The sequence below is a fragment of the Alexandromys fortis genome, unplaced genomic scaffold, assembly GCF_014885135.2.
Source record: "Alexandromys fortis isolate MF-2015 unplaced genomic scaffold, M_Fortis_MF-2015_v1.1 scaffold_75, whole genome shotgun sequence".
In the NCBI taxonomy this organism is placed as follows: domain Eukaryota; kingdom Metazoa; phylum Chordata; class Mammalia; order Rodentia; family Cricetidae; genus Alexandromys; species Alexandromys fortis.
In genome coordinates, this window is record NW_026067956.1 from 5,503,919 (window position 1) to 5,520,340 (window position 16,422).

Genomic DNA, 16,422 nt, shown 5'->3' on the forward strand with positions numbered 1-16,422 from the left:
TCCTGAATGTCCTTAACCTGAAGTTGTTTGATCCAGATGGAGAAGTCTCAGCCATGGAGGTCTGGCTGCACGTGCCCAAGGAGGCCATTCACTTCCCAAGACATTCTGCTAAACCAGCCTCTGCTCCTAGATAAATGGCTCTGCATTCACTGCACTTATTAGGATAGACGGAGCTATCTTTAACAAATAATAATAATTAGACCGTTGGCAAGCAGAGGAGGCATGGGGAGCCACTCTTGATGGCATCCAGTCACTCCTGTACCCCAACTCTGAGCTGTACCACCCCAGGGCCTGGGTTTGGACAGCAGAGGCCAGTGTGAGAACTCCCGGCACCGAAGCGAGAGCCTGAGTGAGCTACTTTACTCCCACACCCATCATGCACGAGGGACAGCAGACCCAACACCCTGTGGGTCACACCCACACCTCTACTGTCACAGCAAGGGTGTGGCCCCACCAGGCACACAGGTATGAACAGACACCTCCGTCAGCAGCCCCCTTCTCTCCATCTCGGATCTCAGCCTCACACACGATACCTAACACTCTAGCTGTGTTGCCGTTCATTCTAGATTTCCAGAGAGCTCACATTTACACATCACCTACAGAAGAATTTTATGACAAGTGAAAAAAGTCCTAAGAGTTTACCCAGTCAAGTGACACCCAAGGGCTCTAACAACGAAATGCTAGTGACAACACTGGTCAAAACCAGCTGAAAGCCTGGTCTGGTGGCACCTGCCTGTGATCCTAGTAGGCGGGGAAGGCAGGAAGGGCAGGAATTCAAGGCCAGCCTCGGCCAAACGGTAAACTCAAGGCCAACCCTATTCTCAAAAAAGAAAAAGGAGCTGATGATAGAGCTCACTGGGTGGAGTGCTTGCCCTGGCACACAAGAGACCCTGAGTTCAACCTTCAGCTCCTGCCTGGAGAAAAACAGGAAGTTCAAGTTCATCCTCAACTACTAGCAAGATCAGAGTTAACCTGGGCTCTAAAAGACCTGCTCTCTAAATAAATAAACAAACAAAAGTGTGGTAGCAACACCTTTAATCCTAAAACTAGAGAGGCAGAGTGAGTTTGAGGCCAGCCTAGTCTATGTAGCCAGTTCCAAGCCAGCTGAGGCTAAACAGACCCTGTTTCAAGAAAGAAAAGAGGGACAGAAAGAAGGTTAAGAGCACTTGTTGCTATTGCAGAGGCCCAGGGATTGGTTCCCAGCACCCACATGGTGGTTCACAACCATCTGTGACTGCTGACAGGGGCTCTGAAACCCTCTTCTGACCTCCAAGGCCATGCATGTGGTGCACATACATAAATGCAGGGCAACTCATACAACATATAATAAATACATTTAAAAGCATATTTATAAAGTAAGAAAAATATTTACCTTTTCTTCATCTAGATGGATTCCACTGATTTCAAAATCAAACATAAATAGTTCAGCCACTCGCCTAAAATACAGTGAGAACAAGTTACAGGAACTCATTAAAATCACAAACAAAAAAATCAGTTTTTATATTCTAATCAGTACTTCTGAAATTTACTATAAAAACTATTTCAACACACAGCTAAGCATACCCACAATTTGTTTATTTATCTGAAACAAAGAGTTTAGTATCTCAGAGATAAGTACAATTCCAGTTGACTGAGGCCCTACTAGTTTAGCATGTAAGCTGGGAAAGCTAACGTCATAATTATTTCAGCTCCATTCAAACCCAAGCAACTAAGAACAGGATCAGTTCACACTTGGACAGCTTCTCAAGGCCCCTGCATGCATGCATTCTCCTCTTCCCTGCAGCTGGTGCAGCACAGCAGTTCTTGATGCTTCTGGCTTGAAGCCAATCAACGACTTTCCTATCTATGGCATGGTTTTTTGTTTGTTTGTTTGTTATTGATTTTTATTGAGCTCTACATTTTCTCTGCTCCCCTCCTTACCTCTCCCCTCCCTCCCCAACCCTCCCCCAAAGTCCCCTGCTCCCAATTTACTCAGGAGATCTTGTCTTTTTCTACTTTCTACTTCCCAGGTAGATTAGATCTATGTGTCCTCATTGTTGTCTAAATTCTCTGGGATTGTGGTTTGTAGGCTGGTTTTCTTTGCTTTATGTTTAAAAACCACCTATGAGTGAGTACATGTGATAATTGTCTTTCTGTGTCTGGGTTGCCTCACTCAAAATAATGTTTTCTAGCTCCATCCATTTTCCTGCAAAACTCAAGATGTCATTTTTTTTCTGCTGTGTAGTGTACATTGTGTAAATGTACCACATTTTCCTTATCCATTCTTCAGTCGAGGGGCATTTAGGTTGTTTCCAGGTTCTGGCTATGACAAACGACATGGTTTTTTGGTTTTTGTTTTTGTTTGTTTTTTTTTTTTTTGTTTTTGTTTCTGTTTGCTTTAATTGCGTCCGTTTCTAGTGGTCGACTAGTGGAGCATTTGGTATTTTCTTTTGGCTTTGATATTTCGAAATGGATATATTTATTTTCCCGATTGCTGTATCAGACTATTCTACTTACTAACTTACTGCTGTTTTTTACTTTATAAGGTAGGATCTTGCTGCTATATAGTCCAAGCTGGCTTTAAACTTGTGATCCTCTTGCCTCAGCCTCCTGAGTGCTGGAATCATGGACGAGCCCCACCATACCCGGTTCACTGAATGAACAGAATTAACATTATTCTAAACTTCTTCCCACCTGCCAGCCCCATGGTCACACTTAGGGCCTTGCATATACCAGGCCAGTTCTTTAGCAGGGAGCTGGACTCAGCCCAAGATCTAAAATTCTAAAACTTCAGGAGCCTTGCAGAGCATCTGAGAAGCCTGTAGCTCCAGGATTTGGGAAAGATAAAAGGATTACAAGTTTGAGCCGTACTGGACGTAATAGGCAGTTCTAGAGTCTGTCTCAAAATAAATAGGTAAATAGATTCTGTTAACAATTCAGCCATTGGTATGCCTTCTTAAACAGTGCAGAAACTGCACCGGAGCCCCTAACTGGTCTCATACCCAGCTCATATCATCTGCCTTTTCTAAGTACAATAAATACACAGAACTCTCTCCTTAATCAAAGGTGTTTTAAGCAAAAATATGTCATAGTATCACTTTAAGCAAAAATATTACATAGTCTCCTGGAGATGGTGGCGCACGCCTTTAATCCCAGCCATCAGGAGGCAGAGGCAGGCGGATCTCTGTGAGTTCGAGGCCAGCCTGGTCTACAGAGCTTATTCCAGGACAGCCAGGACAGAGAAACCCTACCCCGAAAAACAAATAAGCAACAACAACAACAAACACATTTCATGGTATCGTTTTACTGTAAAAATTTATTAATTCATTTTTTCTTAGACTATTCCATCAAAACACTGAATACCTTCTTATATTTAAATATTCTTCAGAAACAAAGCTTTAAAATCAATGCATCCATGAAAAAATACAACTTTGCATGTTTGTGTTAGGTTCTGTTGTATGGACTAAATATTTCCTACATTCCTGTAACTGTTGTAATTTTTGAAAACCTACGTGGATCTGGGCATGGTGGCACACACTGTAACCCCACATTTGAGGAGGAGGCAGGCATAAGCAGTTCAGGAGCAGCATGGGTACATGAGACCCTGTCTCAAAATCCAAGCAAACAAAAAACAAAATTTTATATGTATTTCTTTACCCTTGTTTTTGTTCTTAAGATAAATTCCACTAAATTAAACGGATCAAAAAGTATTCCTATGTCAAAATACATTCTCTAACAGGCCTCCTTACAACAGTCTATAGTTAATTAGAGGATCCATTATCCAAAGTCACTAACAAGCATTCCTACGCTGCTTCACCTGTGTTGACTACTGGGCATTCTCTGCCTTAGTCCACTTTTTCACGGCGCACATCCAATCTGGGCGTACAGGACAGAACAAAACACTTTCCATGAGTTATCTCATCTAAAGCCATTGTAGCTGTGATCCTATGAATACTCCCTTAGCCCTTTTTACAAATGGACAGGACTCAACTATAGTGCCAAGAACCAGCCCTGGAGTCTAATTCTAGAGCCACGTCTTCCAACTACCACAAGACCAGTGTTTAACTACAGTGTAAATTAGTGGGCATCTGTTCCTATTCCTTATCTTGTGAAATGAGACTTTCACAAAAACAAATTCTGTCCCCATATCTGCATATACTCTTCTTCTGTATATATTCTAAGTAATTAATATGATAAATATACTAACCCTCTGATATGTAACTAATATGTCTCATTTATATATTCTGACCTTTCTATATGGAAAAGTTTGGCCAAAAAAGTTTGTAATTTTTAAAAAAAAAAAAAAAAAAAAAAAAAGGTTGTACCTGTTACCTAATCCAGTCAACCTCTCCTTTTGGTATAGAGTCAAGAAAGGCCTTCCACAGCCTGAGAGAGCTCTGCTTTAATTATTTCTCTTTCTCAGACTACTGACAGACGGCTGACTGCCTGGATACAGAGCTTGCACACACTAAGCACCAGCTCACTACTGAGCCAGCCCTGGTTTTGCTGCTGTCACAACTGTTTGACTTTCTATTTTGTGACAGGATCTTTTAATTATCAAGGTTGGCCTTGAACTCACTCTGCAGCTCAGCAAGCCCTTGAGCTTGGATCCTCCTGCCTTAGCCTCCTGAATATCTGGGATTATAATGCAAAATACCATGTTTAATTTTTAAAACTTATTCCATCTTTGTTGGAACAATTCTCTTTTCCCAGAAAGGCCACTGGCCAGGCACCATTTGCTAAAGTCAGGCTTTCCCCTGATGTGAAATGACTCCCCTACCTCACACTGAGCAGACACAGCCAGATCTGTGCCTCTGGCTGCAATTCCTCCACCCCTCCCTCATCTCAGAGAATATTCCAACTGGAGCAGAAAGCACTTCCAAACACAGGATTTTTATGTGTAGTTTGAAAAACCTGGTTCAAGACCTTTTGTTACTTTATCACATTTTTCCCAGCCTAGCCTGGAGTCTTCCTTACAACTTCTAATTCACTCTAAGGACAGCAGAAAACCCTTCTTTAGACACAGGACAGCCATAAGCTCACAGGCCAGGAGATCTCACGCCTCCCGAGGTGACACAGCCGGCTCCACTAAGGCTCTGAACTGCAGGGGCAATGGGGAGAAGACCAGGGCCCTGCACACTTGGGGCGGCTGAGGTCAAGTCCCCAGCACTCATCCCCACAGCGCATCCACTGAACCGAAAGCGAGGTTCCACATTCCCAAGGAACCTCCATGGAATAAAGCTTTAGCTGGAGTGGCAAACTACATATGGAGACAGACGAGGAGAAGGAAGCAGGAAGAGGGAAATTAGGTAATCAAAGAATGGAAATGTCCCATAAACAAGAGGACAAATAGGTGAAGAAAATGATTTCTATGTTATGACACCAACATCTTAAGCAAATAAATGATGAGCCTACCATACCTACCTTATTATTACATTTCATTTAGTTATTTTGCAGGAATGTATGTAGATCAGTGTGTGTGTATCCGTGTGTGTGTGTGTATGTGTGTGTGTGTGTGTGTGTGTGTGCATGTACACACCTGCTATAGCATGAGTAAGGAGGTCAGAGAACAACTTCCAGGGGTCAGTTTTGTCTTTCCAACATGTGGGTCCCAGGGATTGAACTCAGATCTTCAGCCTTACCAACAAATACTTTCACCTACTGGTCCTCTCATTGGTCCTATATTTACCTTATAGAAAATTTTAAGCAAAGAAATAAGATTCTAAGGTCATATATCAAGTACTCCTGTGTACTAAGTTAGCACCAGGCCTCTAATTATAATGAATAATTGGAATCTAATGAGCCAGAGCTCATCATTTTAAGGATCCTGAGAGCCACCCAGCAAATAAATAAGAGGGTGACCCAGACAGACATGGTGTAAGAGAAGACGTAGTGTCGATGAGTCTCAGGAAAGCTCAGGAGACACGGGTACTGAAATCCCAACCCAGGGGGCCAGAGGGCTCTCCAGCCGGGCCAGCAGTCAGTCAGAAGGAAATGAATGAATGGCAAGTACCTGGTTTCTGCATCAAGGGACTCCATTAGCTTCTTATCCTCTAGTAATTTCCACAGACTCTGATATAATTCCACATTCGTATTCAACCTAGACAGACCATGAATAAAAACATGTGATTTTCTAATCCATTCTTAAAAAGTTTACTCTACATCAAGAGAAAAGCGTGCCCAGACCTCAAAACTGGGGAGTAATTTTTTTGTATCTTCTTTTGAACCAGAAAAAACAGCCATACTTAGAAACTGTTCAATATAGGGACAGGCAATCCCTTGAGCAAAATGTCAAAGGTCCTAACTACCCCGTGAAGGTAAATTTAGACTGGGAAGGCAGCTGGAGCAGGGAGGACACACAGGACAGAGGCAGGTGTGGTGGAAAGGAAGGCTGAACCAATAGCAAGGTTTCCTTAAAACCTCAGCTCAGCACCCGGGAACTCAGGCCAACTGTATCTATGAGGATAAGAGGAGCAGGCCCGCCTGGACAGGACAGCTCAGGACACGGAGTGCAGTCACAGTCCCATGCAGCTGGTCAACTGTGGCACTACAATGTTGGGCTGCCGTGAGGACTGAATTAGACCATAAGTGCATTCCTCACTAACAAACCAGTGCAGCTGCCTGTTCTAGACCAAAACTGGGAGCAAAAAGCCATGATCCATGCACCAATGCCAGTCCAACCTGTAGCACCAGGTGCCCAAGACCCTGGCACCCTCAAGGTCAGCCTTAGGACCTGGCCTAGAGTGGAATCCACTCCCACATAGTGGATCCTGGAGAAGGGTCAACATCCCTCACACCATCCAGTCTACGATTCTTACGTGCAAATGTTCATTGCAATGAACTGCTGGTCTGGTTCAAGGCCTCTGGTTTCTGGTACACCAACAATACTTGACCCTCACTGAAAGTCCTCTCAGACATCTATTGTCCCAAGTCACAGAGACCCTGCGGCTATGGTTCTGCAGGACCAGTCCCTTCACAAGCTCCAACAGGCCACAGATGGGGTAGATGCTGGTGGGCCAACACAAGGCCCTGGATGTGAATCTTGGTGGTAGCTGTTTTTGTCAGTCAGATCACTGGGACTGCCCCCTCAGGCAAGGGGAAGAGCCAGCTCTTTTCTGCCCATGACACCAGAGCCAGCTTTTCCACACCTATGGTGGGGATGGGGCCATCTCTCCAGAGTGTAGGGCCATTTCTCCCTTGAGAGGCTGGACCAGCTCTTCTGCTGTAGTGGCCAGTAAGCAGCAGAACCAACTCTCCCAGCCCCAGCGAAGGGCTGTGCCAGCACACAGGGACATAAGGTAATATCTGCCATCAATTGAGGTTCCCGACAAGAACCAACCAGCATATTTAACATCATACATTACCTTATGTCTCTGTGTGCCCGATACCTTTTAAGTATCTCACACTTACTTACTTCCATTTTCACACACAGAAACCCTAACAGTTGGCTCAATTAGTCAATTACAGACAAAGGAGAGTGAAGACAGGTGAATACCCCAGCAGTGCTGAAGGGGGACCAGTCCCAGCCCTGGGCTGCCAAATCACACATGCCCTCCCACCTGCCAAAGGAGTGACAAGCACTATACACACAGCCACCCTGGGGTGGAGGAAACTTACTTTTCCACCATGGTGCCGATACTCCTGCAGGCCTCTTCTGCAGCCTCTCTGAATGCGGGCTCAGGGTGTCCGATTTTCACAAAGTCTGCCTAACAAAGGGGAAAGACAAAACCAAGAGCAACTTTGATGGAACACTGGATTCTATCATCAAGGGTGCAAACAAAGCCAGATTTAGGATGTGCCACTCGGCTTAGACCGTCAATTTCCTCACTGAATTTGGCTCTATGGAGGCCAAGCAGATTTTTAGATTCTTCCTAGATGTTTGTGAACTCTGGAGTTCCTTGGTACCAAGTTTGTTTCATTCCCGAGCATATACCTTCATGAACTTCATTTTACAAGGTTTTCACCTTCAAATGAGTAACCAGCAAACCCTTCCTATCTTACAATTCCAATGAGCAGACCTTGGTCTTGAACATTTTAAAACTTTGGAACTCAAACTGCAGTGTGGGATTCCCAGGCTGACTCAGATCCAGAAAGCCACTTGGGGCACATTTTAAAATGACACCTAACTTCAAAAGCAATTTGTTGGGCGATAGTGGCGCACGCCTTTAATCCCAGCACTCGGGAGGCAGAGGCAGGCGGATCTCTGTGAATTCAAAGCCAGCCTGGTCTACAAGAGCTAGTTCCAGGACAGGAACCAAAAGTTACAGAGAAAGCCTGTCCCGAAAATCCAAAAAAAAAAAAAAAGCAATTTAACATCCTAGGTTTGGCGGGGAAGGGGGAACACATTCTCTTTATAGGCCTTTTAAAAGAGGGAAATATGAATTACTGGTCCTCATCTAGAACAGTACACAACCATACTGTTTCCGCTGTGCCAACCAGGATAATTTAACCAAGGACTTAAAGAAAAAACAACAAAGGAAATCACATAAAGCAAGCATTCATGTTAATCGCAGTGCACTGCAAAAGGAACCTACAGGTGGGTAAGCAAATACAAGAACTATGAGATACTCCACATCTTCTTTATTCTCCATGTACGACAGAATGACTGTATGACTACAACATGAAATAAAACCAACCCAAGGGAGTCAGGCATGGTGGAACATACCCATAACCCCAGCACTCAGGACGCTAAGGCAGAAGGATCGAAAGTTCCAAGTCAGCTTGCACTACATAGGGAGACTTTGTCTTAAAAGGCAAAAAAAAAAAAAAAAAAAATCACAAGGTAAAATTTCCAAATTTTATTATCAGATAACATTCGATGCAAAGACATTTAAATTCCTAGTTTGGCACATCTGGTACAACATTAGGTCATCATAATATTATTGCTAAGGCATTCAAAAAAATGAGCTGGGTAACATGTACAACTTATTTTACAAATTGCCTTTCTACATGCTACACAATATAAAAATCAAAATATTAGCGTGTGTGTGTGAATGTTCCTGTATCTGTGTGTGTGCACTATGGCCAGAAGTTAATACCAGATCTCTTCCTCAATTTCTTCTCTACCTCGCATTAGAGACAGTGTCTCTCACTGAGCCCGGAGCAATCCTCCTGTCTCTACCTCCCCAGTGCTGGGGCTACAGGTCTGCATCACCACGCTGGCTCCTTACATGGAGCTGGGGAGTGAGTCGGGGCCTCATGCTAGTGACTGCACCAGCAATGCAGCCCATTAGCTAAAAGCTTGTGTGTGGAGATAACAAAGACAGCAGTCCTAGTTCATAAAAATCACATGGGAAAAAGAAAAACCAAAATGTCCATTTCCTGGCAGTTTATGAAATTCTTGCCTTACAATGGTACAGATCAAACAGGCAGAAAATACCTTAAAAATTAAAAAAGACATTTTTTGAATTATTTATCCAGAAAATTATACAAATAAATTACATTGTAATTTGCTTGGTTTCTCTTATAGTTTGCTGTCATTGTGAGACAATATTTCACTATGAGGCCCATGCTGACCTCAAGCTCATGATCTGCCTGCCTCGGGTTCCCAAGTGCCGGCATTCTAGCATGTAATACTGCACCTGGTTAAAAAACAGTGTTTAAATGAGACACTGTTATAGTTCATAAGTAGTTTTAAAGCTCAAAACATGAGCCATGAAGAGCAAAACAACAACAAAAAAAAAAGTAGAAGAAAATTCTAGAGTACCACTTAGTGAGGATGCAGACTAAGACAACCAATTAGGTGGTCTCCAGAACTAGAGTGCTGTCAGAGTAGACTGGACTGTGAGACATGCTCCCTGCACAGATCCGCCCTTACGATGTCCACTAGCGACAGAGACATGCCCCCTGCACAGATCCGCCTTTAAGATGTCCACTAATGACAAAGATGCCCACTGCACAGATCTGCCTTTAAGATGTCCACTAACGACAGATATGCCCACTGCACAGATCCGCCTTTAAGATGTCCACTAGCAACAGATATGCCCACTGTACAGATCCGCCTTTAAGATGTCCACTAGCAACAGACACGCCCACTGCACAGATCCGCCTTTAAGATGTCCACTAGCGACACAGGAAGATGGCAAAGCACAGGACCTCTGGGCAGGGCATGTCTATGATGGGGAAGCAGGCCCCATGAACTGCACAGTGAAAGTCAGGGACCAAAACATCATACCTGAGCAAAACCCTTTACAACAAACAGTTTAGACATTGTGCATGCTACAAATTACCTTCACTGATACAAGTAATAAAGTTTGGGCCCTTTTTTGGCAAGATGGCTCAGCAAGCAGAAGGTAGACTTGCAGGCCTGGTGACCTAAGTTTCAGTCATGGATTCTACCTATAAGGTGGCAGAAAGGGCAGACTTGTGAGAGTTTTCCTCTGCCCTTCACACATGCAATTAGTGGTATGCATGTGCCTGCTCTCTCTCTCTCTCTCTCTCTCTCTCTCTCTCTCTCTCTCTCTCTCTCTCTCTCTCACACACACACACACACACACACGTGGCATGCCTGTGCCTACACTCATTACACACACGTCGGTGGCATGCATGTGCCTACACTCACTCACACATACACGCACCAGTGGCATGCATGTGCCTGCACACACACACACACACACACATCATCATCATCATCATCATCAGTAGCACGCATGTGCCTGCACTCACACCCATCCTTGTTTGTGCTTCTAAGACTCACCAAGTCGGCCACTCTGCACAGGCAATCCGAGAGCTCATCAAAGATGAGGACCGTCTGTGGCCCTGGAGGTGTGGTACATGCTCGCTCCACCAGCCATTCCGTCTTCCTCAAGGCCTCCTTCTGAGCAACATGGAATCCTTCAGGGGTGCTGAGCTCAGGAACTCCAAAAAGACCCTAAAAGTCCAAGACAACATTTCCAATTTATAGCCAGAACTACAGTTTTTTTTTTCCCCTAGAACAACTGTTGCAGCAAGCCCTGACTTCAGTTGGTATCTAGATTATCCACATCTGTGCTCCTGGGAGCAGTGTCCCTCTTCCTGTTACACCACACAGAGCTATACTAAAATGTTTTCAAATTTTATGTTTTCTTCACCCCTTCCTTCCTTTTCAAAAAGAAGCAAACAGCATGGGTCAAGCTGCCGGAGCTGCGGCTCCGTGAGAGGACGGCTGGGACTACATGAAGATTCAAAGGTTTAACCAAACTTACTCCAGCACCCGGCATGCAGACAGCACAAAACAGATGCTAACAAGAACCATAATCAGCTCACATCCTTGGTCACACGACGGTTCCTCCCAGGCTTCAGATTTCTCACAGGGTATGCTGAGGCTGGCGTCCCCATCCCACAGCATGGAAACACACTAGCAGTAAGCATGTGTAAAGGCCAAGGACCATGCCTCTCACAGAGCAAAGTCTCCACACATGTCCACTACTAAAAACAGAGGACAGCCGACTCACAAGTGAACGTCACATACCAAACCCAGTCACCGGCTGAAACTAAGGCACGCCAATATTTTAATAAAGAAAAAAATCTCTAACCTAACAGAAATAACCATTAAAAAAAAATCTTTAAAAGGCAGTTCAAGCATGAGCCCTCGAACCCTCCAGGAAAGCAGAGAGCCGACACTTAACACGACATATGCTAGAATGTGCCACGTTGATGGAGGAGGGTCATCTTTCTATCTGTTGTTTCATTGGTTAAGTAATAAAGAAACTGCTTGGCCCTGATAGGGTAGAATTTAGATAGGTGGAGTAAACAGAACAGAATGCTGGGAGAAAGAAGCTGAGTCAGTGAGTCGCCATGATTCCCCTACGGGACACAACCGCAGGTTAAGATCTTCCCTGGTTAGACACCTAGTGGTGTTACAGGGATATTAGAAATGGGTTAGATCGATATGTAAGAGCTAGCCAATAAGAGGCTGGGAACTAATGGGCCAGGCAGTGTTTAAAAGAATACAGTTTCCGTGTAATTATTTCAGGGCATAAGCTAGCCATGCGGGCGGCCGGGTGCAGGGACGCAGCCCACAGCTCCCTATCTCAACACCACGTACTTTACACAGGTTCTCCCGTCAGGAGTACATTCCCCTTTTACAGATACGGAATATGCTTTACAGTTCCTTTTGTTTCCTGGGACAGCAGTCTGGAACCTCAGTTTCTCCGGTCCAAGCAGCCGAAATGCTAAGATTATATGTGGGTGCTACCACATCCACCCAGAAATATGCTTTAAGAGAAAACATTTGGGGTATAATGACAAAACTGAATTCTGGCACTTAACAAATTCCAGGCCAGCCAGGGATATACAAGCAAGACCCCAGCCTCGAAAAACAAACCAATGGTTCAGTGGATAAAGGCGGTTATCACCAAGCACGATGGCCACGGTTAATGACATAATTTCACATGACGCAAGGAAAGAGCCTACCCCTGGAAGTCCTATGACCTCTGCATGTGCATATGCATACTCGTGTACACACACGTACACATGAACACACACAGAGGGTGGGGAACAGATGTAATAAAAATACTTTTAAAAAATTCTTCAACTTGAAAACCTACTGTACCTAAAGTCTATGCATTTTTTATGTTTATTTATTATGTATACAATATTCTTTCTGTGTGTATGCCTGAAGGCCAGAAGAGGGCACCAGACCCCATTACAGATGGTTGTGAGCCACCATGTGGTTGCTGGGAATTGAACTCAGGACCTTTGGAAGAGCAGGCAATGCTCTTAACCTCTGAGCCATCTCTCCAGCCCAGTCTATGCATTTTTTAAAAAAGGCAACAGACACCTAAAAATTGTCCTCTGGCCTGCACCCAGCCACACTTGCACTCATTCAGATTCAAGCGCGCGCGCACACACACACAAACACACACACACACACAAATGATTGTTTAAAAATGCGGCTGAAATCAGTTATCTCTCATCCGCTCCAAACCAAGCTTACTTGTCACATCTTTCGACTCAGCACTGAGGCAGATCTACCACCGACTCCATTAATACCAGCATTTTATATAGAAAGAACTTTCAAAGAGACAAAGCTAAACACAGAGGTGTTCACACCACGAAATGCAACGCAACTATATCGCAGGCTTGTCTTCAGAAAGCCGCCCAACAGGGAGAAGCTAACAGGCAAAAATAACCCTTAACCTTTAGGACAAAATCTGCAAGTACAAAATAATGGGATCCATTGGATAATCCACTCTCAATGGTCCCTTCCTTTCCCTCCTTCATTATCAAGTGTCCAACACCAACCACCACAGGCAATTCTGTCTGGTTAAGCAATCAACTCCAAGTCTGATTTTCTTCCATAGTGTTCTGTTGTTGCTTTCGTGTGTGTGTGTGTGTGTGTGTGTGTGTGTGGTTTTCCGAGACAGAGTTTCTCTGTGTAACAGTCCTGAAACTCTTGTAGACCCGCCTGCCTCTGCCTCCCCAGTGCTGGGATTAAAGGCGTGCGCCACCACCTCCCAGCGTTACTTTCCTTTTTAACACAGGTTCTTAGGTAACTCAGGTTGGTCTCAAACTCGGTTTGGAGCCAAAAGGACTGTCCTTTGAACCCTTTCGCCTTTACCCATCAAGAGAGCCTTACAAGCAGGAGCCACCATGCCGGGTTCAACAAGTTATTTCAAAGCAGCTTGAAATGGACAATTAAGGTGTGATGGAGTTTTCAATGGAAGCGTGTCGTTACAAACCCAAAGACAAGTGTGAACTCTAAAGTCAGAGGGAGAAAAAAAGCGACCTTGGGCAGGGGGAGGGCTGAGTGAGTGGGAAGCCAGCGGGACAGCAGCCCGAGAGCGTACTCATCCCGGTACAGTCCCCTTCCAGCAAGAGGCGGAGCCCGCGCTGCCCAGACCCGCGGCACGCTCACCTGGCGCTCTCCCAGCAGGTCCCACCGGCGACCCTGGGGCTTGACATTGAAGGCGGCGCCCACCGGGGACCAGCTGGTGCTGACTCCCCGGGCGCGACCTCCGTCAAGCAGGCCGCGTCGGCCCGTAGGTCCCCGCAGAGCCGCTCCGGCTCCCAGGCCGCACAGTGTGCGGCCGTACCGCAGCATGCCGGCCACCAGCAGCACCCTCCCGGGTCCCGGCTAAGCCCGGGTTCAGGAAGCGCGCGCCTGCGTTTCCAAGGCAGCGGCCCACGCCGCAGCACGTGACGCTCGCGCAGCCCTGTAGGCGCCCGGACGAGAGCGCGTTGACTCTCAAGCAAGAGCGTCGTCGCGGCGCCGTCTGAGCACCCGGAGTTTCGTAGCGCCCTCGTGTGTCTGGAGGAAGGAACGTCCTGCGTTTGCCTTGCCCTTCGTGTTACTGGAGCGCAGGGAGAAAAGTCTAGTCGGGAAATGGAAGTCTTACCGGTGCCAGGAATACATGTGACTTCTTGTAGCCTTCTCAGAGGAGACCAGTGGCGGCGCATGGAAGGATCCAGAAGCCACATGCAGTCGGAATCCAAGGAACTTGTCGGCTCCTAAAGAGAGTGAAGTCACACATACATTTGCACACAGGCACATCAGCTAAGGTTGTGTGTAACCACGTGAATTAACTATAGAGAATCTTCATCTATTTTGATCTTTGAAACCATTGATATCTTCTAGGGGCCTTGAAATGATACAGTTTAGAGGGTCTTGGGCGGGTTCGTTGTCTCTGCCTGTAGGAAAAATTGAAAGGCAGGAAACATACGAAGGGGAACGTGTTGCAGCAGAGAAATCGCAAGCACCGCAGACAGAATAGCCGTTGATGAGCGGTGTTTACCGGAGGTGAGAAAACACACGTGCCACAGGCACACAGAGATAAAGACCCTCTGCTTGGACTTGGAAAGCGAAAATCCAGTCTCTTCTCAAGGCCTGCGGGAGTTTAAAGCCTCTGAAGGGTTTTCCTCCTAATTTAAGGTTGGTCAGTTCAAAGAAAGCTAGGGTGCTTGGTTGGCCTAGAACTATGGCAAGTTTACCGCTTCCTTCATTCCTTTCTCTTCTGGCTGGGATCCCAGCCCGTGGAATGGTATCACCCTCTTCAAGGCAGGTCGTTTCTCTCCAATTAAAGCTTTCTGGAAAAGCCTTCACAGTTATGACCAGAGGTGTATCTCCTGGGAGCTTCTAAATTCAGTCAAGTTGGCCATGACAGCTAACCGTCACAGCCAGGGTTTGGAGATCAGCATGGGAAACACGTGTGTTCCAATGAGCACATGAGCTGTGGATACATGTGGACAGTTCACCGTCACTGCCAGGTACCCAGGTGGGCAGGGAGAGAGTCTACCTAAAACATACCCAAAGAGCCCTGCGGTAAGATCACATAGAGAACGGAAGTGTTGTGGCAAGATTGAGTATTTCAGACACTAATATTTTCTCTGCTGGGTTTCAGAATCCCTTGGAACCTGTGAGCCCTTTCTGCCTTTCCCTTTCTCCCTTTAGCGGGCATCTTATGCCTATCCCACTGCTGTACTCCGGAAGCAAATAACTTGTCGGACTAAAGGTTTCCATCTGGCTAGATTCTGCCCCAGGATATATCTATCACACAATAGGTCTCTCCTGTTGTTGGTTTAAATGGCTTAAATGATGTCATTTTTGGGCATACATGATAAAGATGAAACCGAGGATGTTAGGGTAGGGTCTATTGACCTCTAGGACCTAGGAAGGACATAAACTTGGAGGCAAGTTCAGAGGGCTATGGTGTTTCCTTATAAGACACATTAAAGTGCTAATCTTTGGTACCTGCCAATCGGCTCTTAGTTGGGTAGAATCTTTACAGATGTAATCAGATTGGGATGGGCCTGAATCAGTACAACTGATGTCCTCTTTAGAAGAGGAAAAATTGGACATGTGCAGTTACAAAGGGAACCCTGTGTGGAACTATAGCCAGAGCCCCTGAAGTGATGTGTTTGAAACCAAGGGACGCCAGGAGCTGTTAGAAGCTGGAAATGGCAGGAAAGGATCTTCCTTCAGGGACTTAGTCTCAATCTTGCTGACACATGGACCTCCCATTTCTGCTTTCAGAACTGTGACACTGTGACAGAGTACATTCTGATATCTTTGTTTGTTTTTGTTTAGTTGGGGTTTTTTTTTTTCAAGACAGGGTTTCTCTGTGTAGCTTTGCAGTCTGTCCTGGAACTCACTCTGTAGACCAGGCTGACCTCAAACTCACAGAGATCCGCCTGCCTCTTAATCCCAAGTACTGGGATTAAAGGTCTGCACCGCCACCACTGCCCAGATACATTCTGATATCTTAAACCACCCACCTCGTTTAGGTGGTTTAAGTAACCTAAAAAGTTACTATAGATTCACCCCAACTATTCCTTGAGTTGTGTAGCATAGACACCTAAGTAGGAAACAAGGTACCCATCATTGTATTGAGTAGCCTCCTGGGGTGTCATGAAATGCAGCGAGTCATTAAATGGCGTAAGTAGGTTTTTGTTTGTTCGTTTGTTTGTTTGTTTGCAGTGCTGAGAATGGAACCCATGCATACTATACAAATGCTATACCCGCTC

At 45.4% G+C, this 16,422-nt stretch overlaps 1 protein-coding gene across 3 annotated transcripts in view; it reads right to left on the reverse strand.

Annotated features, from left to right (window-relative positions):
- Positions 1-14,135, reverse strand: part of Mipep (mitochondrial intermediate peptidase) — a 128,420-nt gene extending 114,285 nt beyond the window's left edge. For 2 of the 3 annotated variants that reach the window (XM_050152218.1, XM_050152217.1), the window contains exons 1-5: positions 13,817-14,135; positions 10,676-10,849; positions 7,597-7,685; positions 5,993-6,079; positions 1,373-1,436 (exon numbers count right to left, since the gene is read on the reverse strand). In XM_050152218.1, the coding sequence (XP_050008175.1) occupies positions 1,373-1,436; positions 5,993-6,079; positions 7,597-7,685; positions 10,676-10,849; positions 13,817-14,002 (600 nt within the window). In that variant the 5' untranslated portion in view covers positions 14,003-14,135. The remainder of the gene's footprint in view (positions 1-1,372; positions 1,437-5,992; positions 6,080-7,596; positions 7,686-10,675; positions 10,850-13,816) is intronic. The other variant, XM_050152216.1, reaches the window with a different exon arrangement.
- Positions 14,136-16,422: the final 2,287 nt, after the last annotated feature.